The sequence below is a fragment of the Harpegnathos saltator genome, unplaced genomic scaffold (assembly GCF_003227715.2).
Source record: "Harpegnathos saltator strain DR-91 unplaced genomic scaffold, Hsal_v8.6 scaffold91, whole genome shotgun sequence".
In the NCBI taxonomy this organism is placed as follows: domain Eukaryota; kingdom Metazoa; phylum Arthropoda; class Insecta; order Hymenoptera; family Formicidae; genus Harpegnathos; species Harpegnathos saltator.
Window position 1 is genome coordinate 601,272 of NW_020230719.1, and position 23,689 is coordinate 624,960.

Here is a 23,689-nt window from a genome sequence, read left to right on the forward strand (position 1 = left end):
TTGCCTATTAATCTCGGCTTTTCTCGGCGAAAGGCACGGGCACTGATTTGTCCGGCGAGTCAGGATCGTCTCATCATCGTCATCGTGGTCGTCGACGCGGCGCTCAGTCGATCGTCGCCACTGTTCGCGAACACATCGCGTGCGTGTATTTCACACGCGCTTCGCAACGCGAGCCGCTTCCGCTCCTCCGACGCGATAAACGCCGGTAAACGCGGCGCACCTTCGCCGTATGTGAGCCTCACGCTCCGCGAACGTTAACGATAACGACGGCATATGTCGGTGTAGGCCGAGAACCGCCTGGCGAGTTCGCTTCTACGCGAACGTGACGCACGCTTTATTTTCGCGCCATGTGACTGCAGTTCCCCGCGTGAGGAGAGAGAGAGAGAGAGAGAGAGAGAGAGAGAGAGAGAGAGAGAGAGAGAGAGAGAGAGAGAGAGAGAGAGAGAGAGAGAGGAGCAGTGGGGCGACGTAGATTCCGCTGTTTTTTCGCTGAATTTTGTTTCGTTTCGCGCTCGGAAGAATCGATTCAGTGTGTTTCTCCCCGTAGCTGCTGCCGTCAGCAAGTCGATCGTCGACGAGGTGGCTCTCGCGAATCCGACGCGGGGCACGTCTCGCAGTTTTAATCCCCGGAATTACGGCACGGCATCTCAGACTCCAGGATCAAGGAAAAAGGTATGTTGAGATAGACAGATCCATGGACAAAGAGAGAGAGAGAGAGAGAGAGAGAGAGAGAGAGAGAGAGAGAGAGAGAGAGGGAGGGAGGGAGGGAACAAGGAAGGAATGTTGCATGTTTGTTTTGAAAAAGACCGTTTTTCAAAAGTGCGCGCGCAGGGACGCGGCGCGCGCATCTCGTGCGCGTCACGCGTGCAGAATTTGTTAGAGGAAATATCCAAGTCAGATCGAAGAGAGAGATAGGGAGCCGCTCACGGTTATTAATCACATATCGAGGTCACGAACGCCGCGCGCATCGAACTCCTCTCGTGAGCAGCCGGCGTCTAATGAAGCCAAGCGGCCTCATTATTTTCGGGGCACTAGGAAGAAGCGGGGCTAAAAGGTTCGCTCTTCTCCGAAGTGCTTCTCAACTAGTGCGATAAGTTGGAGCGAGACGGATGTATTTTCTCTCGCTCTAACTTGCACCGCACTAGTGTGCACTAGGCGAAAAGAAGGGATGTGTGGCCGCTCTCTCGGGGGTTTTCAGCAACAAATTTTTACGACGAATGTCGTCGGAGCGGTCGTCGAAACCGGCTGGACGTGATCGGACGCCGGCGGGGGGCGGGGGGGGGCGCTCCCTTAGCGGTGAAATTCTCGCGGTTTCGGACTCGCACCTGCGCGATCTGCTCTCTGTCGCGGGGTACTTTGTAAAAATAGCAAGAGGTTTGTTTCTCATCGCCGAACCGCCTGCACTCCCTCTCTCGCGCAGGTTCTCTCTCTCTCTCTCTCTCTCTCTCTCTCTCTCTCTCTCTCTCTTCCCCACCAGCTCCCGACTGTGCACCTTCTTTTTATTATTTCCTCTTTTTCCTGTTATTTTTCTCTTATTATTCCAGTATCATTTTTCTATTTTTAGCATTTCTTTTCCAGTTCCTCGTATATTAGTTTAGCGACGAGAAACAGACGTAAGGCCGGGCGGGTTTCCGCGAATGCAAAACCGGCCGGTTACGTCGCGCGTAATCGCTGAGAGCAAGGTGACCCGCCGAGCATCCTCGCGCGAGCGGGATGCTCAAAGTCCAAGTTTGCAGCGTCGATCGTCGGATTTTCGACGTGATTGACGAACAAAGCGACCCTCCCGGCTGCGTGTCAAGGTCAAGGTTAAATGACTCGAATTCGAAGCCGAAGAGCGTGCTCATGGTCGGTTCGCGGGAAGGCAGATTATCGAGGCGGCTTTTCCGGCGAAAAGTAAAATCGCTTTCCCACCGATGGAAAAGAAAGAAAGTTTCCGGTGAAAATCCAGCGTTCTTATCGATGGTCGATGTTACTGATAATGCGTATCAGTAACATGTGCATATTTTCGGAGTAATGTGTGCATGTTTCCCGATAACAGTCATCTTTTGGACGCGCCTGTGTGGGAGAGAGCGAGTCGTCGCGCGCGGCGCGGCGGCCGTACTAAATATAAAAGACGACCGTTTATATAACTAAATAACAAATGGAAACACGCCGTATCGTCCGTCGACGCGACGTAGCCCCGCGCGCGCCGTCGGTAATGCAGAGCGAGACGCGGTCGCCCGTCGAAATTACTCGTCGTGCTGCAGGCTGCACGTAACGTCGAGGGGACGTTACGGGGAAGAAGCGAGGAAGCGGAGGGAAGATGCGAGATGGAGGAGGGGCAGGGGGAGGGGAGGGAGGAGGAAGCAATCGCCGAGTGTTCTGCCGGACTCGGTGCGAGCTGTTTAATTTACCTCTCCGGGAAGCGACGGACTTTTCCGCTCGCGTTATCGGTTGCAGCGAACTGCGATTATGAAACGCAAGCATTATGAAATGCAAGCATCTTCAACTTTATGCCACCCGATAACACATCATCTCGTCATCTCGTCGTTTTGACCGGTGTCACAATAGACGCGCATGTAAGCGATAACGGAGAACCGTCCGAACGGCCGTAATTCGGGAGATAATGTCGCGCTCCGGGGAGATACCGTGCTTTTCAAGAATCTCGTCCCCCAAGTCCAAGTCGTGTCAAAGAAGAAGAGGAAGAAGAGGAGGAGGAGGAGCGGCAAGACGACTAGGGTTGCCAGATGGCCAGATGGGATTTTCGGGATTGTCCCGGAATTTTTAAGCTTGTCCGAATTTTTGAGCCGTGTCCCGGAACTTAAGTCTTCTGTCCTGGAAAATCAGAATTTCAACAAAATTATAAGCATAATACTCATGTTTCTAATTGGTACTAGAGAGAAATCTGAGAGCAGTCAGCGCGATTTATAAAGTGAAAAAATTTGTGACGTGCCACCTGAGAAAATTGATGTCAAGTAAGCCATTTCTGTAGTATAAAAAAAAAAGAAACAAGGAAAAGAATTCAATTACACGGGTTATTATGTCTAAACTTCTTTCTGCCGATACCTAATTCGCGCATTTATTTATTGCAAGTACACAACGACATCTCTTAACCCCCTTCTTAGGCCAGTTGCAACAGCAACTATTTTGGTTTCAAGTGAGACTTAAATACATCTCTGTCTTTTATTTATTAAGAAAGATAAAGATAGACTTATGTTTAAGTCTCACTTAAGACCAAAATAATGTCGGTGCAACTGGGCCTTACCCCTCCATCTCTCAAATTCAAATAAAGTTCTCTAACGACCTATTTTTCAACCGTCGCCTAAAAAATGTCCCGGAAATCATCAGTTTGCATCTGGCAGCCGTAAAGACGACCGAAGGCGGCGACGATTTCATTTGCGTATGACGCGCTGATTTCGCCCCGCGAGCTTCACTTCCGCAACGAGACTCGACGTGTCCTCGCGGTCGGCTCGCCCGGGCTCGCGAGGACCAGTTTCCGCCTGTTAACTCGCTCTCACGCGACCCACGAGCAATTGACCTCGGCGAGATTGATTGGAAAATAACGGAACCTTAAGCTCGCAGCTCCGCACGGGCGCGTCTTTGGTCGACCACGACGACGGCGTCGACGTCGACGACAATGGAACTGCATCGCGTCGTCGGTCGGTCTTTTGCACGGAGGAGCACACCCTCGGGAGGGGACACGCTCCTTCCTTTGTTCCTCGCGATATTTTTAACCCGAGTGATCTTGTTTTATCGCGAAGCGATTCCTCCGTTGCAACCGTTCTTTTTATATCCGACGCGCGGTTTTTTCCGCCTCGCGCCTCTAGCGTTTTCTTCCTCCTCCTCCTCCTCCTCCTCCTCCGGCGATCGTCGCCTCTTCGGGGGAGGGGCGATCGACGTGTCCTTTTGTCGCCGGCTCGATCTCGCGAATCTTTGCCGAAAGATTTTTTTTATCTGCTGGTAAGATCACCGCGGTCTATCAATATGGTAATAAGCGGGTGATTCGTATACATTTAAGGGTCAGGATTTGGTAATCTACAATAAAGTTTCAATACTGTACAGACGATCATAGTATTGATCAAGACAGTTAAATCGACGCACACAGTGGGGCCGGATGACATTCTTTGGCTCAAAATTCTCTAGAGACCTGAATTTCCACCGAACCGAGCACCGACACCAATGGATGAGGTTGATCCTGATTAAATTCCGAAGAGATCTGTCTTGCCAAAATAAAAAGAAAAAAATTTTTTCTCGAATTACTAGCTCCAAAAGAGGAAAAATTATCGTTAAACGCGAGAAACTTGTGAAATACTCATTATTCGATACTTATTTCTATCTAATAGCGTATTCAGCGGATTGAAACTATGAAACCAATCAACAAACACCTCGAGATTTATCGATCTTGAACCGGAAATCCATTAACCCAAAACTCATATGCCCAAAATACAAAAACATCAAATATAGACCTGTTAAGCACAAAACCGAGGGATTTGGAGTCTTAAGCCCATGGTCAATCAACCTAGGAATCTATCAATCCGAGAACTTTTCAGCTCGTGGATGCATGAAGCGGTATATATCAAGAGCCTCAGATTGAGTTCAAGAACTCAATCTAGCCATAGCTCGAGAACCTAATAATACTCGACATTGAATATTCAGCTATAAAACATTAAGTTTTAAGACAAACCCTAAACCCATGAACCCTGAACCGATAGTTTTTTTTCAAAATTTCGGCTAGATAGATCTCTTTGGAATTTATTCAGGTTCAACCTCATCCATTGGTGTCGATGATCGGTTGGAAATTCAGGTCTCTAGAGAATTTTCAACCAAAAAATGTCACCTGGCCGCACTGTGCGACGCCGCGACCAGGGTCGTGTCTAATTAGATAAGTCCCGAGGTGTTAGACTTTTCAGGCGATTGCAGTCCCATCATGGAGCAATTTTCCGCTAGCAGGTTTGGATGATTGTTGCGTCGCGACAGATATTTTGTACTTGCTGTCTTGATGCCTGTTCTCGAACTGTGCACATACATGTAGGTACGAATGTATCTGCTCGTTGGAAACAAACCATGATGCGTCCACGATTGCACGTAGTACCTTTGATTGGAAACGCTGAAGGATTTCCAGGTTGGAATTGCTCGCTGTAGCCCATAGCATTTGCCGAAAGACGAGCACGATGCTTCAGCGATGGCCGCCGCGCCGGCCGGCCGGCGGAATGTCGCCGCGATTGTCATTCAGTGTTAACGAGAATAAATGACGAGTACGTGCGTGCGGAGGAATCCATGGGTCAGCGCGTGGTCGCGATGTCGTCGCGAGAAGCGAACGTCGACGATCAGAATGCGCTTCGCGACGCGTCGTCGAACGTCGCGGTACGTCGCGCCAGTATCCTTCCCGATCAATTGACGATGACGCGCGCGCGCGCGCGCGCACGGCGGTATAAATCCTCGTTCCGCGTGCGGCTTCCATCTGCGCGCTTAATTAGCCGCGCGTTTATGTCGACGCTGACAGTCTCTCGACGTGATTGCTGACGCGAACGGGCTAATAAAAAACCGATGCGCGAAACATCCCTGGCGACGCGCCAGCTGATAGTCCTTGCCGGAGGACTCGCGTATTAAAAATATCGGCGCAGCAATCTTGTAACCCGAGAGATACTGAGAGAGTGAGAGAGGGAGGGGGGGGGGTGAGGAGAGACGTGAGTCATCAGGTGGCACGATTCGTCGGCGATCTAAAGTCAGCGGCACACGGTGCTTGTTTCTGTGCTGAATTACTCGCTGGATAAAAATACTGCGTTCTGATCGGTGCATTTCCATTCATCTTCGGAAATGCACCAATCAGAACGCAGTATTTTCATCCCAGCGAGCAATCCGGCGCGAAAACAAGCACCGTGTGCTGCCGGCTTTAGAGAGATCGGCCGTCTCGGCGAGCGAGACGGCGGAACGGGTTCTCCTTCTCGCTCTCGCGAGCGTCAGAGACGTGCGACCGACTAAGCACGCGTATCCTTCCGCGGCATATAATAACGTGGTGCGCGATAATATAGCGTATAACAACGCGGTGTGTCGTGACCCGCACACACGCCGATCGCGCTGGTGCGTGCGTGAAAAGTTGGTCCGTTCGGATGCGGCGATTATTGAGAGCGACGTGAGTCATTAAGTCCTTAGTAATTAATACCTGCACGCGCGCGGCCCGAAGGTGATCTCGCTCGTCTCGTCATCGTGGTTGCAACGGCGCCGAACAACAGCCCCGACACGCGCTGTAATTGAGCGACTGTAGCGCTGTTTTACAAGCGTACGCACTTCCTACGTACTTCCGGCGCGCGCTCCGAAATCGCGCGGCGATCGAGGCTGTCGGCCCGCCGATCGCCGGCGTTTCCGGCTTCTTCGGATACCATCCGGTAAGAGAGCGAGAGCGAGAGAGAGAGAGATCAGCCGATAATCGGCGCAACTCTAGTTTCGTATAGTGTGTAACATTGTCGAGATTGTGCGCGAAGCCGACAACGGTAGCGATAGCAAGCTCAGTTAGGGCGGATTCACACTTTGGCAGAAGTCAAGAGAATGACAGGGAGAAAAACTCTTGCAAGAGAGACAGACCATCAGCGCGAGTTCTGATCGCGGCTGCTACCTTTCTGCTTTCTGCTTTTTTGCCTAGGTGTGAATACGAATATTTAGGGAGAATTCACCCCTTGGCAGAGAAGTAGAAAGTAGAACAGCAGAAGCCAAGAGAGAGAGAGAGAGAGAGAGAGATAGTGGCAGATATTGATAGTCTGTCTCTCTCTCGCGAGACTCTCGCTTTTAGGGTTGCCATGTTGTAGCGTTGTTTCCAGCTCAGCTTAAGCTCAGTTCGAACACCCTGGAGATTTTTTATCTGAAGAATAAGTATGACGTAGCGCTACTATTCGGTAATCGTCGAGTACAGTGACAGGGTGCGCTCGCTATTGGCGCCTTTTAGCGCTGCAGGCTGTTCACGGAGTTAGATGCCAAGAAACGCTATCATGGCTGACTAAAGGGTAATTCACACGGTGCTGCTTTTAGGCCTGCTCCGAAACCAGTTTCAGGAAATTTGGTTTTAGTTGTAAGGTTGGTAGGCCTGAAACTAACTGAAGTACGAAATTAATTAGATGCGATCGACGTTACGATCAGAAGATTCAAGATAATACGTAAGAAAATGTCTATCCACTTCTCTATCTAATACCACAAAATTAGTAGCTAAAGCCAGATTTGTAAACAGAAACAGTATATAACTGTTGACGTCCAAGCGTGATCCTTAGAAGGCCTACCAACGTTATAACTAAAACTTGTAATTAAAACGTTATATCTACACTTATAACTAAACGTTATAACTAAAACGTTTCCGAAACCGATCTCGGCAAGGGTTTTTATTTCACTTTGGCCTTTCATTCATTTTGAGCAAGCTTTTTAATTCGCCGGCGAATTCGCTGGTGAGAACTTCTTCTAAACAATAGATCTCTATTCGCTAGCGTCTAAAATTGGGAATTTGCTGGTAAAAGCTTCCTCTGGACGTACGATTTTTATTCGCTAGCGTCTAAAATTTAGAAGACGCGCGACGTCCAATAGTCGCTGCGACGAAGTTGGACATGTTCGACTTTGAGCCAGACGCCGCGTCTCCTAAATTTTAGACTCTAGCGAATAAAAATCGAACGTTTAGAAGAAGTTTTGACCAGCGAATTTGCTGGCGAGTTAAGAAGCTTGCTTAAAACATTGGCTAGCGTTTGGAAGCTCCGTGAGCGCTCAAAGCGCTTTACTCTTATTTATGTTGATGTTGATAATTGCGTTATAATAAATCCTTGAAACGTTATAGCCAAAAAGGCGTTTAAACGCTGCGGAAACGACGTTACATCGCAGTAACGCTAACGCTACGCTATTGTTGTTTGCACATGATCGTCAAATGTAGAGTTGGAAAATTACTTTGTAAAAGTAATCCAGTTACAGTTATAGTTTTTTTTTTCATTGAAAAAGTAACTAGTTACAATTACAAGATACTGACCTTCAAAAATAACATGCTGCAGTTATAGTTATTTAGAAAGTCACGAGTCGTTACTTTTTTTTACAATAATTGTGCCATTATTTTAAGTTTCGTAATTGTGTAAATTCCTTCAATTTTGCATAAAAGTAGTTTGTTGATTATCATATTCCTCATATCGTATATAATTTTTATTAGAATTAGATTCGTTAATTCAAATGAGCAATTTATATTTATTTTTTTAAGATTATTAATAACAACTGAGCAGAGAAATGTCCAGTTGTTCTCGTTTTCAAGTTTTTGCTGTAACTCGAATATTTCTGCATATGCTGGCCATGGCATTTTACAATCCTTCTCCGAAGATTGAGATATTTTATCTATTGCTTAAATTTTTTATATAACCGAAACCACGCAGCGCACTTTACGCTGAACGCAAGTTATGTTAACAAATAAGGACCGGCGACGGAAATGTCCAATAGGCGTACAAGTTTTTTTGAAAGAAATACAGGTTGCGTTCGGAGAGGAGATTATCAGCGCTATTGCGTCATTTTATCCTTGTTTTACATCTAATGAACGATGAAGACAGATGACGCAATAGCGCGTCTTCCAAATGCAACCAGAATATAACTGTACGCTTATTGGATATCAAGCATCGCACGTCACGTTATCGCGCTAGTCTGCCAGAAACTAAAGTTTGAAATATATAAAGTAACTATTAAATCAGTTACTAGTTATCAAACAAATGTAGCCAAGTCAAGTTACAGTTACAGATGGAAAAAAACGGAACGAAGTTAAGTTATAGCTACCAAAAAAAATAACTGTAACTTCGTTACAAGTAACGAGTTATTTCCCAAACCTGGTCGAACGATACCGGTATACGTTGTGCTTATTATTTTACTATTATTTATTTACGCAACGGAGACAATATGGCGCTGCGATAAATTCTCGAAACGTTAAAACCGAGAAGGTGTTTAACGGCGAAAACGACGCTATAACGCGGTAACGCTATTATTCGCGGAGCTCGCTATCGTTATCGCGCTATTGACTCCACGGGCAGTTTCGGTAACGCTAATAGCGTTCTCCCGAACGCACTCGGGGTTAGCGTTAGCGTTTGCGAGCCCCGTGAACGCCCAGAACCGCAGGCGATTGTCGAGCGACGTATTTATTACCTCGCTACGATTGCGTTGAAGAAAATGTCCGGAGGGTGTTGCAACCGCGGGGGGGGGGGGCGAAGGACAGACGCTATAACGTCGACGCTACGCCACGGAGCTTGCTATCACGCAAACGCTATCGACACCCTTAGCATCGGCTCCGCGAGCAACGTTGGTAGCGTTCGGGCTTATAGCGTCTGCCTGAATGCACCTCGGGCGTTTAAAGCCTACAATAGAAGTCGCAAAGTCCTAAAGTCCTAAGGTTGTAAGAAAATTGACCAATCCCAGCCGATCACTCTTCAAGCGCGAGGAGAGTAATTGACTGCGATTGATCAATTTACTTACGACCTTACGACTTGGGGACTTTACGATTTCTGTTCCGCAGCGCGCGGCCACCGCTTAAGGACGGCGTGATTGCGCTTGTCGACATTAGCATTCAGTTCCGTGAATAGCTCTAAATAATGTCTGTTCGGGCGCACTCCTCGTTAGATCGCGAAGGCCGGGAAGACTTTCGACCGCTGGACGAGCGGAGGTAAAGCGGCTGGCACGTAGGAAAACGCAAGCCGAGTAGAAAAATTAATAGGGCTCTGATAAGGGTCTGATTATTTTTCCTTCGTATTAATCGAGTCCCTGTAGGGATAGAAAGGACAACAAGGGCCCTACGAGATGTCTAAAAAATGGTGTAACGGGTCCTTATAAGGCAATATCAATAGGACCCTATAAGGAAATATTTTTATTATTGCTTGAGTAAAAATATCCGTTCTTTTCATTCCAAGAAATTTAGACTGTAATCTCTTTATTTCTTTATAACCTTGTTAGAATATAACAAGAATTTTTTATTTAAAAAATATAGCATACTTTACAATAAAATATAGCATTCTTTATACATAAAATTCCTGCTACTGTTTCTATTGCAGTTTGCTGCATTTCAAAACGAAGGCAATACTAGAAAAATCCTTGGAAGAGACTAATGAATATGGCAACTAATATAACTAATGAAATTTATTTTTAATTGTTTAATTTAATTTGTTTTTAATTGGTATAATTAAAAAATCCTTAAAAAACCAGAGACAGAGCGTACTTACTAAAACAATACTAAACTATGACAATTTTATTACACGCTTCAGATTTTATTAATTTTCTATAACAAAACTTTGTATGTCTAAAGCATCTTTAAAAGATCCTTCTAAGTTTTCTTCTTATCAGTTTTCCCAGATCGAAGCCTTATTCATTAAATCTAAGGCACCTCTAAAAGATCCTTCTAAGGCCTTTCTCAGCTTTCGCTATCAAAAGTTTACTTATTAAATCTAAGACATCCCTAAAAAACCCTTCTAATGCCTTTCTCAGCTTTTCCTATCAAAGCTTTATTTATTAAATCTAAGGCATCTTTGAAAAATCCTTCTAATCCTCCCTCGTCAGTTTTTCCTTATCAAAACCTTATTTCGTAAAATCTAAGGTATCCCCAAAAGATCCATCTCGGAGCCTGTAAGCGGTAATAATGAGGTACCTCTTTCTAGGGTGTCCTACTTTCAGCCTTGTCGGGGCCTTATGCTCCATCAGGATGGCCCCAAGAATTTTTTGCTCGGGAAGCAATGAGCGAATTAAGCAATGCAAGCTGAGGGCGTAAGCAGTCACGGTTTGCGTTTCACTCATGATCGCTTGATTAGCTCGCTGCTTACGTCTTGTCGCTTACGTTATTCCACTTCATGTCATGAACTTAAGAGCGCGGGCACACAGAAAAACTGAAGACTGAAGCAAGACGTAAGCCGTAAGGAAACTGACCGATCGACATCATGTTGCTTCTGCGGCCCAAAAATATTCGACTGCGATTGCTCAACTCGCTTATTGCTTACGTGTTGCCTTCGGCTTTTCCGCGTGCGTGTCCGAATCCTATAAATCGGCATTTCGTCATGACTGTCAGAGGTCGAAGGAAACGACTCTCGGATTGTTCTTGCGTGAAGGTGATCTCACCTTCCTTGCTTGCAGGAAAGATGGCGGCCGTATCGGAGAGAGGATACTTCCATTGGATCGATTGGCTGGTGTTCGCGTTTATGCTCCTCGTGTCCGCCGCGGCCGGCTTATGGCACTTCAGAAGGGCGCAAAAGTCGAGCACGCAGGACTACCTGCTCGGTGGGAAGAGCCTAGGCCTCTTCCCCGTGTCCGCGTCTCTCGTTGCCAGGTGAGTACGGCGGCATTTCAGACTATTAAGCGCGAGTGAAACGACCGGAGAGACGAAAGCGAAGCGAAGTGGAAGCAAGCGAGGAAGAAACGAACGGCCGAGAGACGCTTGGAGACGCGAGGAATTTTGAAGCGGCCGAGGAAGGACGCGATCTGTTGACGATTGCCTTCCCTCCCTTCTCAGATCCCTCACCCTCTTAGATTTTCCGCAAAATTCCGCTTTCCCCCCCTCTCTCTCTCTCTTTCTCTCTCTTCCATGCAAGAGGAAGAGAGAGAGAGAGAGAGAGAGAGAGAGAGAGAGAGAGAGAGAGAGAGAGAGAGAGAGAGAGAGAAGAGGACGGATCGTTTCCAAGCGTCCGCGGCGCTCGTTCTAAGCTGTTTCTATTTTGCGTCAACGCGATTGACATCACCGCACGCGATTGTTGCTCGTTCGAGTCGTTCGGTTCTCGAGCCCGATCTCGATTAGCCATGCAGGATATTTAATCAATTCCGATCGTAACTGTAGCTTCATATCAGGCGTGACGATTCTCGGCACCCCGGCGGAGATCTACAACTTCGGCACGCAATATTGGATCACGATCATATCGATCTTCTTCTCCGGCCTCGTGGTCGCCACCGTCTACTTGCCGGTCTTCACCACCCTGAGACTTAGCTCCGTTTACGAGGTGCGTGAGCGAGTCGAGCTCGCAAGATCGACTCTCCGCGGGCGCTCGCGAGTCGACGCACTCTCTAGATTTCTTGGGATGGAATTTCAGCGGAGTTCTCGAATTTATGGGATTCTCCGGCGACTTCTTCGCTCGGAGTCGCCGAGTGCGGGTACTCGGAAGCAAAGAGTGAACCCGCTCAGTCGCGTGTTCTAATCGATTGAAATCTCAGTCAGGACCCGCTCTAAGCTCGAGCTCGAGACTCCACTCTCGCGGCTCACCGACGTTTTCTCGCTTCGCTGCGAGAAGCACGAAGCGGCGCTTTTTAGCCTCGTCGCCGGCGCGAGGAGACTCCACTCCAGGAAATCTAGAGAACGGCGATGTACGGCGTTTAACAGCGCCCAGCTTCACACAGTGTATCGTTCCTCCTCTTTTAGTACTTGGAAATCAGATTCAGTCGAGCCGTGCGGATTCTCATTTCTTTCATTTTCGTCTTCGACGTGGTGAGTTTCGCAGAGGCCTCGGCCGCCTCGGCTCGGGTCATGGCGCGAGAGACGCCTTCGTGGTCCATCCCGGGCGGACTCGCGCGTGAATAAAGACAGCCGACTGATTTCAGGTACTCTACCAGTCGATCGTCGTCTACGTCCCCGCGCTGGCATTGAATCAAGGTATGTCGCCGGGGAGTTTGCTATTCGCGCGGCACTCGAGCCGCTCTCTCTCTCTCTCTCTCTCTCTCTCTCTCTCTCTCTCTCTCTCTCTCTCTCTCTCTCTCTCTCTCTGTCAACTCGTCATTGTTCAATTTTAGTGAGCGGCATCGACATACACTTGATCGGGACGATCGTCTGCACCGTCTGCGTCTTCTATACCGTTCTGGTAAGCCGATAGTCTCGCGTCCGCCTGATAAGAGATCCGATCGCTGGGCGCGCAGGACAATTGTCCTTGTTAACCCCTAAAAGCTACCACCAAATATCACACCCCGAGCTAACGTCTCTTGTTAGGTTTGTAGCCAAGTATTGGATCGGTGCAAAAATAATTGCGGTTTTTATAATTGATGTTTGTTTTAGGGCTGTTACTCTTCGGCAGCTTCGAAGTTCCGAATTCGAATGATTCGAAGCTTCGAAGTCAACTTCGAAACTTCGAAGTTCGAGTTTTTTATGCCGAAGCTCCGAAGACCAGTCTTCGAAAATATCTCTCCTCGAAGCTTCGATATATTCGAAGAAGCGGTTGTTTCCGAGGCTGCGTTCTTTGTTTTTGCACGTACTATATATTCTATATTCCGTGGCTAACAAAAGTATCGTTTGATTCCCGAACACCTTCGAATGCTCGAAATTTCGAAATTCGAAGCTTCGAATACGAAGACTTCGAAGAAAAATTACACCTCCAGTTTGTTTAGTTCATACAGCACCCATTTAAGGTATTAAACATACCGAATACGCCACTGATCCGAATTACGTCACCTTAGCTTGTTCTATGCGCGTAATAAAACACAGCACTGAGTAAAGGTATCTAAAAATTGCCGGAAAGCAGTCGTGAGGTGATGTGTCAAGTGGCTCCGCTAAAGTAAGTATACGAAAATAGTATAATGTGATTTTCCGTGGAAAGCAATTTCAAAAGCCCGTATCAAAGATCTGCCACTTTTGACTATTTTCGACTGAATTTGCTTCTAAATGATTACTCTGACCTTTGAAGTGACATTGTATCTTATGATGTGATAAAATGAGATAGTAATATAAAATGTTTTAATTTTGTAGAATAAAAATATATAATAAAAGATAATAAATAAAAATATAATGAAAGATGATAAAACAGTATAATATTATAAAGTTATATCGTTTTTATATAATATAATATAATATAATATAATATAGAGTGACGTCATTTGATGCATAATCGATGGCGTAAATTGAGACCTACAATTTCAATGAGCGTAATTCGAGACATTTGCAGTTCACACTTAAGTCCTTTATATAAATAAATAATCTTGTTTATTTCTAATTTGTATATGTGTTTGCGCTAAACAACAAAATAATAACTTTTAATAAGATTGATAGTCTTACCTAACATCAAGTTACTGTTTTAAAAGTAAACTCTTAAAAATTAATTCTTTTTGCTTAAAGTGACGTAATTCGGTACATTAGCTTACCCAGCTTTTTTGTTTTTTCAACTGTCACTCAAATGTCGAACAACTGTTGAGTGATGAACATTGAGTTATTCTGCCACTTCTCGAATTGTTTTACGTGGATCCGCTTCAATAATGGTTCTTAAGTCATTATTGTCTACAGTTGAAGGACGTCCACGATCCTCCTCGTCTTCAAAGCTTTCGTTTCCGAAATTTTTGGAACCAGCTGTTGTTGCTGTACGTTCACTAATTGACTCTTCGTCAAAAACAAATTTGACATTTCGAGCAGTTTCCGTTGCTTTACGTCTCACTTTAAACTCATACAACAAAATCGCGCGAATTTTCTTTTTTTCCATGACTGATTTAAGAGGTCATATCCAACAACAATACTAAAGAATGAAAACAATAAACATAAATAACTCAAATCAGTAATGCCAATCTCATTGTTTAGAATGATGTAACACATGACTATAACAAAAAATAACTAGAAGAATCGGTGCCAAACTTAAAAAAAACCTGATAACAACCGCAATTATTTTTGCACCAATCTAATATATGCGACAATTGACATCTGTTTTGTCATAATGTTGTCACTACTGATGGTGCGAATAAATTAAACAGCCGTAAAACTAAAGTTGAAATTAAAATTGAAAATTATAAAATTACTGTTGTCAGTGCGGTTACGTTTCTTTAACAAGATCAAAAACTCGCATGGGGTGAAACTTTAGTCAGTCATCGGGGGTAGCCTTCAGGGGTTAATCCAAGTAATTGGCAAACTCTTCACGTCTCCTTCGCACGTCAACGACGCTTCGTAATTCGTGTTTTACACATTTGTGCGCTTCAGCTGTCAATTAATTGTACGGTGTCAGGTTGCGAGAAATAAGCAACCTCGAATTCACGCTTCCTTGACGTCACGTCCGTCTTGACGTGACGTCAAGGAAGCGTGAAGGGAGGGGAGGGCGAGAGGAAGAGAGAACAATTACAAAGGGAATGATGAGAAAACGATCGAAGAACCGCGATCGCGCCAACGATTGCAACACGCACACGTGTCTCGCGCTCGTGAACGTTAATAAGCGAGGGACGCGTGGCGCGGGTGCCAGGCTGGTGAGCGACGAAAACGGTCTCGTCGGTGGGGTGGGTGGGGGGGGGGGTGAGGGAGGGCTAAGCTAATTTTCCGAGGGAGGCTCGTTCGCCGAATTCCCGCGGGATGGCTGGAGTTCCTCGGACACGGTCTGCCGTAGGAAACAATTTTCGGTGGACAATGCCGCGAAGAATCTCACGCGAGAGCCTTAGGTACTGGAAATGTTTATGGACGGAAACTGAAAGCCCCCCTCCGACAATGGCGCGGGGGAAACAATGGCGCGGAGAACGTCGAGCGGTTGTTATCGTAGCGGCGGATCACAAAGCCGGCGCTGAAGTGATTAATCGCGGGATCGCGCGCCTGTAATTATCCGAGCAATTTGTTGGATCTCGTATTAATGAGAATTTATCGTGGTTGAGTGGCTCTTTACAAATTTGTTTATTATGCGCCGCGTGCGCGAGCGCGCCGCCCGCCCGCCCGCCGGCCTGTTATCTCTAAGCACTCGAAAAGCCATTCCGTCCCATTATCGCGGAAATAAATAATCGCGCGGCGACGTCCGGGTCGCGTCTCGCTTCCTTCTGTTTCGGCGGCTTGACGAGGAGCGAGGAGCGTGATCGATGTAATCGCCGGCAATCTCCGCAATCTTCCGTAATTACGCCGCTCGGAACAATCGCCCGTTTTTAAATCGCCCGCCGGTGTTCCCCGTCATCCGACTTCTCGTCTCCGACGGAGAAGAGTCCGTTCCTTCGCAATCCCCGGGACAGCGATTTTCCTGCTGGACAGCGGTAGCGCTCCATCCATTTCCCATCCGCGTCCGCACTTGCGTCCGACCCCGGAGGTCGTTCCCGGTTTAAAAACACGCGCGCGTGGATTTCCGTCGATTTCACTGGCGGCCTTTCGAGCAGGGCGGCATTCGGGCGGTGGTCTGGACGGACGCCCTGCAGGTCGGCGTGATGGTGGCGGCGGTGATCTCGGTGACCGCCCTGGGTACCTATCACATCGGGGGAGTGTCCGAAGTCTGGAGCAGGGCCAGCGAACTCAATCGCGTGCAGTTCCTCAAGTAAGAGTCGCGACAGGATTTCGCGGAAGCCGTGCACGCGCACGTGTCCTTCGAGATCTGCCTCACCTTCCCCTACGTTGCAGCTTCGACCCGTCGCCCTACACCAGGCACACCGTGTGGACGGTGCTGTTCGGCTCTTGGCTCTACTGCACCGCGTACATCTCCGTCAATCAGACCATGGTGCAGCGATACAGGTCGTTGGAGAGCACCAGGATGTCCCAGTGGTACGCCGATCGCGCCGTTCCAACGCGTTCTCGCCGTCGCGCCGCTGACGTGCTTCCGGCCGCGAGGATATATCAATCCTTTGCGCTCGAAATATTTCCACATTTCCTCCCACCAACTCGATAATTGTATCATCCGTACATAAATTTGCTGACAACATTTTTTTTTTATTTTGCATCTTATAATTTTTCCAAATGTGACACGTACTTCGTCGCTGCTCTGCTTTGCTCTGTTTTATCACAATGTTGTCACTACTGATGATGTGAACAAACACCTATAAAATTGTCGGTGTGTGTCAGTGTGGTTAAGTTTTTTCACAAGACCACAAATTTGCGTGGGACGAAATTTCACCTATTGTAGCCTGAAAAAGTTAGATATGTTTCATGCCAGCGCAGCTGGCACTCCGAGTTGCCGGAATAAATGTCTATGCCAGCTGTGCTGGCATTCCGAGTGCAAAGGGTTAGCGATCATTTTCGTACATCCGGAAGAGGAAGGATGATAACAATTATATACTGTACGCCGATCGCTACTCTTTTTCTTCGAGTAGCAAAAAGCAAAAGACCGAGACACGAAAGAAACCGTGATTCTCGCGAGATTCAGCTTCGTCTTTTCCGTCAGCGCGCACGCCGTGAGAAATGTCGCCTCTCTCTCTCTCTCTCTCTCTCTCCTCCTCCTCTCTCTCTCCTCTCTCTCTCTCTCTCTCTCTCTCTCTCTCTCTCTCTCCCTCTCTCGCGCGGATCCTTGGCGACGACATTACGATTGCAGGTCCATCGCGTTATTTACCTTCGGCATAATGGTGTTTATCTCGCTGTGCTGCTGGTGCGGCCTGGTCCTCCTCGCTTGGTGGTCGCCGCCAAAATGCGATCCAAGAGTTTCCGGCTTAATTACGGCCGACGATCAACTGCTGCCGGCTTATGTCATGGAGATAGCTCGCCATCTGCACGGGATACCCGGCCTCTTCATCGCCGGGATTTTTGGCGCGGCGCTCAGGTACGGCGTTGACGGGCGACCGGTTGTTGTCGATTTATCAATTGCATATTATTATTACTGGCCAGGTCGTGTCATTATCGTGTCATTATCGCGTAAAATATCACATATTTTATCTTATTTATCGCTTGTCTATTTCTTATTTATACCCTCGTGATGCGAATTAATACAATATTATGCAATTATCAGTCATCGATTACGGCAGCTGATTTTGCCGAGGGCGAGTGTTGATTTTCGATCAAGCGAGTCAGGATCCGGTCTTGTTTTCTGCCGCAGTTCGTTGTCGGTGGGCCTCAACTCGACGTCCGTCGTGATTCTGGAAGATTTCGTGAAGGGTTGCTTCAAGATGAAGCCTAGCGAACAGTGCTCCGGCATTTTCGTCAAACTGCTCGTCGTCCTGCTCGGCCTGCTCGCGCTGAGTTTCGTGTTCCTGGTCGAGAAGCTCGGCGGGGTCTTGTCCGTGAGTGTCTGAACCGTATCTCGCGTTTGCCTTGCTATTCACAAACGTTAGCGCGCTGCTGGTAACCTTTTATCGTGCGCCAGGTGACCAACAGCCTGGCCGCCGTCGCCGCCGGGACGTCCTTCGGCGTCTTCACCTTGGGAATCTTGTTCCCATGGGCAAACTCCGAGGTACGCTCGACGAGATATCAGCCGAGCTCTCTCGGGAGGAGAGCGAACGAGAGCTTTTCTACAGCTACTTCGTTACTTTTTCAGGGTGCCTTCATCGGTACCATCGCCGGATTCGCGGTGTCCGGCTGGGCGAGCTTCGGGGCGAACGCAGCCATCGGTTCAGATGTGTTGAGGCCGAGGAAGCTGCCGATACCTTACGAGCACTGCGGAAACGTCAGTCACGACTTTGCGCTGATGTTCGAGCAACAACACGAGTAAGCAAGATCCGCTTTCACTCGGCTCCGCCGAGTTCCCTCCGAGCCGAGGAGCTAACGCCCTTCACGCGAATAAGAAAGAAGAAAGCACGAGGGACGTTTCGCTAAATCCCGAGGGGCGATAAAACAGACCGATTAGCATACGATATGGCGGCTGCGTCAGGCGCAGTCTTCCTCGAGAACGGTTCGAGTCGCTCTGCATCAACCGCCGTTTCCATTGTTTTTCAGCGAGGCGGACGTGTTCCCGTTGTACCGATTGTCGTATCATTGGTTCGCTCCTCTCGGCACGCTGGTGGTGCTGCTGGTGGGCGCTTTGGTTACCTGGATAACAGGTGCGAACGACCCCTCGTGCGTCGACAGGAGCCTGCTCTCGCCGGTGATTCACAGGTAAAATACAAAACAATAGAGATGTGCGAACTATTCGAATCCGAATCTCTGTGATTCGAATCCGAATCCCTGTGATTCGAATCCGAATCCCTGTGATTCGAATCCGAATCCCTGTGATTCGAATCCGAATAATCCGAAAATCTCGAATCGCGAAGATTCGAATACGAATGAAATATATTAGCGTTTGTGCGTATCAGTTATAAAACCAGGCCATCTGGGCCTGTATATTTGAACCCTTAACTTATTTTTAATTAATTATTAATTAATAATGTTTAATTACTGTAATTAACCTAACTTGTAATTAATAACTGAATTATAAATTATTATAAATATTTAAATATATATTTTATTTTAAGATAATATTACAATATTAATATTCCCTTTCATATTAAAATCTTCCATCATTATTTGCACGTTTAATATTCATGTTAAATTTTTTAATGGTTCGATTCGATTTGATTCGAATTCGAATGAAATTTCATGGATTTGATTCGATTCGAATTCGAATTTAAAAAATGAGATTCGATTCGATTCGATTCGACAGAAAAATTCTTGATTCGCACATCCCTACAAAACAAATTACAAAAAATCAAAACTATAGATGCCGCAGCAGAAAATTTATTAAAAAACGATGGGAATTAATGTATTTTAGAAAATATATTTGATCTCGCCTTCATTGGTCGGACAACTTTTTATTTTAATTTTGCCTTCACTGGCTGGATAATTCTTCAATCTTGTCTTCTTAGTAAGTAGTATAAAGAACAAATTCGGCGAGAAAAAGTTGCAAAAATAATTTGTTTGTAACAAAATTGTTTAAACAATGTATTTAGAAAATTATTGTTTTGAAAACCTGATGCTTGATGATTTGAAAACATCAGATCAAAGCTACATATTTGATTTTCGTGAGAACAATTCTGTTATAAACAAATTATTTTTTCCGTTAAATTTGTTATTTTTATCATACTTCATATCGGACTTCACACTTATGTTGAACGGCTTTGTATACTCTATCTATCGCAACGCACATACTGCGTTAAAACAATGATTTTATTTATGTTGACAGGAGATTAGCAATTGTTAACTGCCAAATTCTGAGTTTTGTATCAGATTCGTAATCAGCGATGCTGAAAACCTTAGTACACTGTACTGCGCAGCGAAAAAATGGAAAGTTTCTTCCATTTGTAACAGAGGCTCGCAAAACTTGATAATTTCTTACAAATTCCTTTTAATACTGCAAAATTTAAAAGAATGTTTTCAAAAATCGGGCTCGACAGTTTTTTTTTACATTGATCAACGTTTAATTAAAAAAAAAAAACGCATCTCGATTGCTATAAAATTGTGGTCTCTAGCGATTTTTGAACGGTAAATTTCTATTTATCCCCATTGTGCGGCGCCCGGCGACTCTGAAACTTCCACGGGGAAATGAACGTCACTGTCGCTTCGCAGGTGGTTACCGCAGCAGAAACATTCGAGCACGCTGGACGAATGGCTCCGGACGAGCGACTCGCGCGTGTCGGCGGATCTGTTCCTGAAGGACCTCGAAGGCGGCCGGAAGTCGCACCCTGTCATGGTACAGTTACAAGTATTTTCCCATCGCGCTGACAGAAGAGATGTGGTCGTCTCACTGAATCGCTAAAACTACGCTCAGAGTTGAATCTTCGCGAAATTATAACATATTTTGCTCGCCCGGGCAGAAAAGTAGCAGCAAAAAATGCCCAAGACATTATCATGTCAGCAACGTTACAGCAGCGCTCACTCATACCGAGTGCTTCATACGCAGGGTGTCCGGGATCTTTTGGAAACGAAAAATTGTGAAGATTAATCAGATCAACCTGAGAAGAAAAGTCAAGTACCCCCAATCTCGCAAAAATCGCAATAGTTATTAAGTTATTAATGTCCATCCACATCTAGAAATCTAGTTGGAAATGGCCACATCTGGAGGCTCTTTTAATTGATAACTTGATTTGTGTGCTTATCTGCAAAATAATAAAGGACCTTTATGTTCAGGATGATCTACGATTCCAATCTGATCTACAATTACATGACTATTATGTCTAGCGACGGATATGAGTATATTGAACTTTGAACCCTTAATATTGAACCTCTCGCTAGACAATAGCCGTCATATAATTGTAGATTAAGTCATTTTGAAAAAAAAGTCATCTATCATTTTGCAATAAGTATGTAAATTTTCAAATATTTTCAATTATAAATTAAAATAGTTTCTAGATGTGATCATTTTCTATCATTAATAACTTAATAACTATTGCGATTGTTGCAAAATGTTACTTGACTTTTCTTCTCAGTTTGATCTGATCAACCTTCACAATTTTTCATTTCCAAAAGATTCCGGACACCCTATACATTGAGTATATATATATAAAAACAGTTAATTTCTCTCGAAAATTACAAACGTTATTCACATTTTTGTTTATTTTCCCAGAAAAAGATAATAGTAATATGTATACAGGGTCGAAAAACGCCTCAACATTCTGAATAGCTTTAAAAATATGCAAGATGGAAAAAATGTTAAATACAAAAGTTGTAGGGTTTCAAGTAACGCATCACATAGCTCTACCAAGATGACCTTGAGTAGCGTCATCAAGGTCACCGGAAGATCACCTTGAATCTTTTAAATGGAAACCCCCATTTTTTATCACATCGTCTTTTTCTACCAATTAATTTCAGCAACTTTTGCCTGAAACATTTTTTCACCTGCCTAGTATTTTTTGAGATATTTAAGGAAAGCTTGGTAACTTTATCAACGTTTGGCTTACGATACCTCGGCAATTATTTGTCGGAAGGAAAAGTGGCACTGGACTTTCTTTTACTCCATTTGGTCTCAACAATATGCCGTTACAATACAGTCCTTTGATTTTTGCTAACCTGACCTCTGGAAATTTCAAAATTATCACGTTGACAAAAGTTTTGTTACGATCTTCCCTCGATAACGCTGTCCAAAGTCCAAGGTACAAAAATTTCTACGTGATGCGTCACTTAAAACCTTACAGCTTCTATATTTAATCTTTTTTCTATCCTGCATATTTTCAAGGTTATTCAGGAAGTCCGACCTTCTTTCCCCACCCTGTATAAGATTAATTTCAATTCGTTATCGCGACCACAGTTCGCAAGCAGCGAGCACATCTCATCTCAGCGCTGCGTTCGACCGGAGAATTTCGGCTCCGGGAATTTTAAGAGAACTCGCTATTGCCGCAGACAAGAGAGCAGACGCTCGCGAATGTACCGTTGTGACCGGCCGATGATAGCCTACGCTATGACAAAGCAGCCCGAATCACGAGATTACCCGATCCAGCCGAGAACTTCGTCGTCGCCCTTCCCGCGGCTGCTTTTTATCAGTTTGCGCATTTACGGCGGCGAGATATAGACGGGCACGTAGAGAACAACTACGTGATCCTCGGAGCCGCGGGACGCCCAGGGACGCGATCGAACGCAACGTGCGTGCCGAGCGATCGCGGCCAGCCTTACGACAAGGCACAAAGTGATATTTTTTATACACGTCAGTATACGCGTGACGTGCTGTACACGGCAATTTAGACGATACGACTTATCGCGCTGTAGATATATCTCAAGTGCCACTCGAGGAGATCAAACGAGCTTGGTTTAGTCATAGTCCAACGACAGAAGAAGAAGAAGAGCCTAGTGACACTTTTGTATTCAAAGACACATTTTTGTAACTCAGTCTTGCGTTACACCCAGCTTAAACTTAAGCTACCTGTTGGGGTAGTCTGAGGTCGGTTTAACCTTTTAAAACTGCTACAGGCGTGTGTACATGTCCTGACATATTTGTTGGTATCATCAAGAATTTCCTGCCAACATTCTTCTTCGGCCTTATGTCCTGTGTTCGTGTATGTACATCTGTTCTTTCTTTTCAATACCGAATCCACGGGGAAACTTTTCTCCTCTGTGGTCGAATTAGCCTCCGTACTTCGCTTCATTTTATTTGATGTATCAGTTGAGAATAATTTTACTGTCACAGATTAAAAGATAAAAGAGCAAACTCAAGATGCAAACACGAGCCTGAAAAGTCGCGTTTCGACAATTCCCTGATGGTGATTGAATTTCACTGGCTGCGAAGTATCTGAGGAAAAATTTAGGACGATTAAATATGTAAGATCCTGCTATGAACACCGCTTAAAGAATTTAATTCCCTCGGTCCGGATGGCAAATTTCAATCATCTCGGAAAAATATTTCTGAACAGCGCAGCCCCAGTTTATCGTCAGTCCACGGGCTGGACTATCGAAGGACTAACCAAACCAGGAACAAAGCAAGATTGTTCCGGTTTCACACGTTGTCTCTGAATAGCAGCCTTTGTTCAGAGCAAGCAGCGGCCGCAATAAACTGCCTGCGCTCGTCGCGATGACTTGTCCGCGGCCGCTTCCCGGCCGAATTTTTGCGGGCTTGATCGTTCAGCTCGCGATTCGCGCGATCGCGAACATTCCCGCGCGGCCGAAAAAACGGGCTCGCGAGCGCGATCAAACCGGGTATTGAGTCGTTGAAAGTCGCGCGCGAGCGCCCGCCACGTACGCATTCGCGACACGAATTCGCCGGGACGCCGCTAAGTGACGAAGCATTTATTTAATATCCCGATGAATCCCCGCGTCGATGCGCGTCGCGCGAGCCCGTGCAGAATTTTTCCGCCGGCGGGCGCGGCCGCGCGATCGTGACGGGGCGGCACGTCCTAAAGAAAATTGCGATTCGCAAGTTGCGTGCGCGGGCTTTATTAAGCGCGCTTCATGCGCCATTTGCATTCGTCTGGGCGGCTGATAGATTCGGAATTTCCACATACGTCCTACGTGGCTTATATTATACACACACACACACGCACACACACGCGCACTACATGCACACACGCACACATATATTATACACATACACACATAACGTGGAGAAATCGTGCGGAGACGCGCGCGTAGAGTCGCGCGCTAACGTTGAAGCGCGGAAACGCGTGGGTGGCGGCGGCGGCGGCGGCGACGGCGGTGGTAGCGACGGCGGCAGCGGCGGCG

The 23,689-nt window shown here is 46.2% G+C and overlaps 1 protein-coding gene across 5 annotated transcripts; it reads left to right on the forward strand.

Annotated features, from left to right (window-relative positions):
* Nucleotides 1–61: 61 nt before the first annotated feature.
* Nucleotides 62–21,942, forward strand: LOC105189617 (sodium-coupled monocarboxylate transporter 1). Of its 5 annotated transcripts, none has more exons than XM_011151850.2 (15): nt 63–672; nt 11,089–11,281; nt 11,786–11,945; nt 12,362–12,427; nt 12,541–12,592; nt 12,730–12,797; nt 16,030–16,184; nt 16,268–16,408; nt 17,172–17,396; nt 17,670–17,853; nt 17,937–18,023; nt 18,108–18,277; nt 18,506–18,664; nt 20,111–20,234; nt 21,881–21,942. In XM_011151850.2, the coding sequence occupies exons 2-15, from the start codon at nt 11,094–11,096 to the stop codon at nt 21,914–21,916; spliced, it is 1,815 nt and encodes a 604-aa protein (XP_011150152.1). In that variant the 5' UTR covers nt 63–672; nt 11,089–11,093; the 3' UTR covers nt 21,917–21,942. The 5 variants fall into 5 exon arrangements, with proteins under 5 accessions (XP_025163359.1, XP_011150152.1, XP_025163357.1 ...); XM_025307571.1 differs by lacking the exon at nt 63–672 and adding an exon at nt 5,861–6,365; XM_019844396.2 differs by lacking the exon at nt 63–672 and adding an exon at nt 5,861–6,112.
* The last annotated feature ends 1,747 nt before the right edge of the window (nt 21,943–23,689 follow it).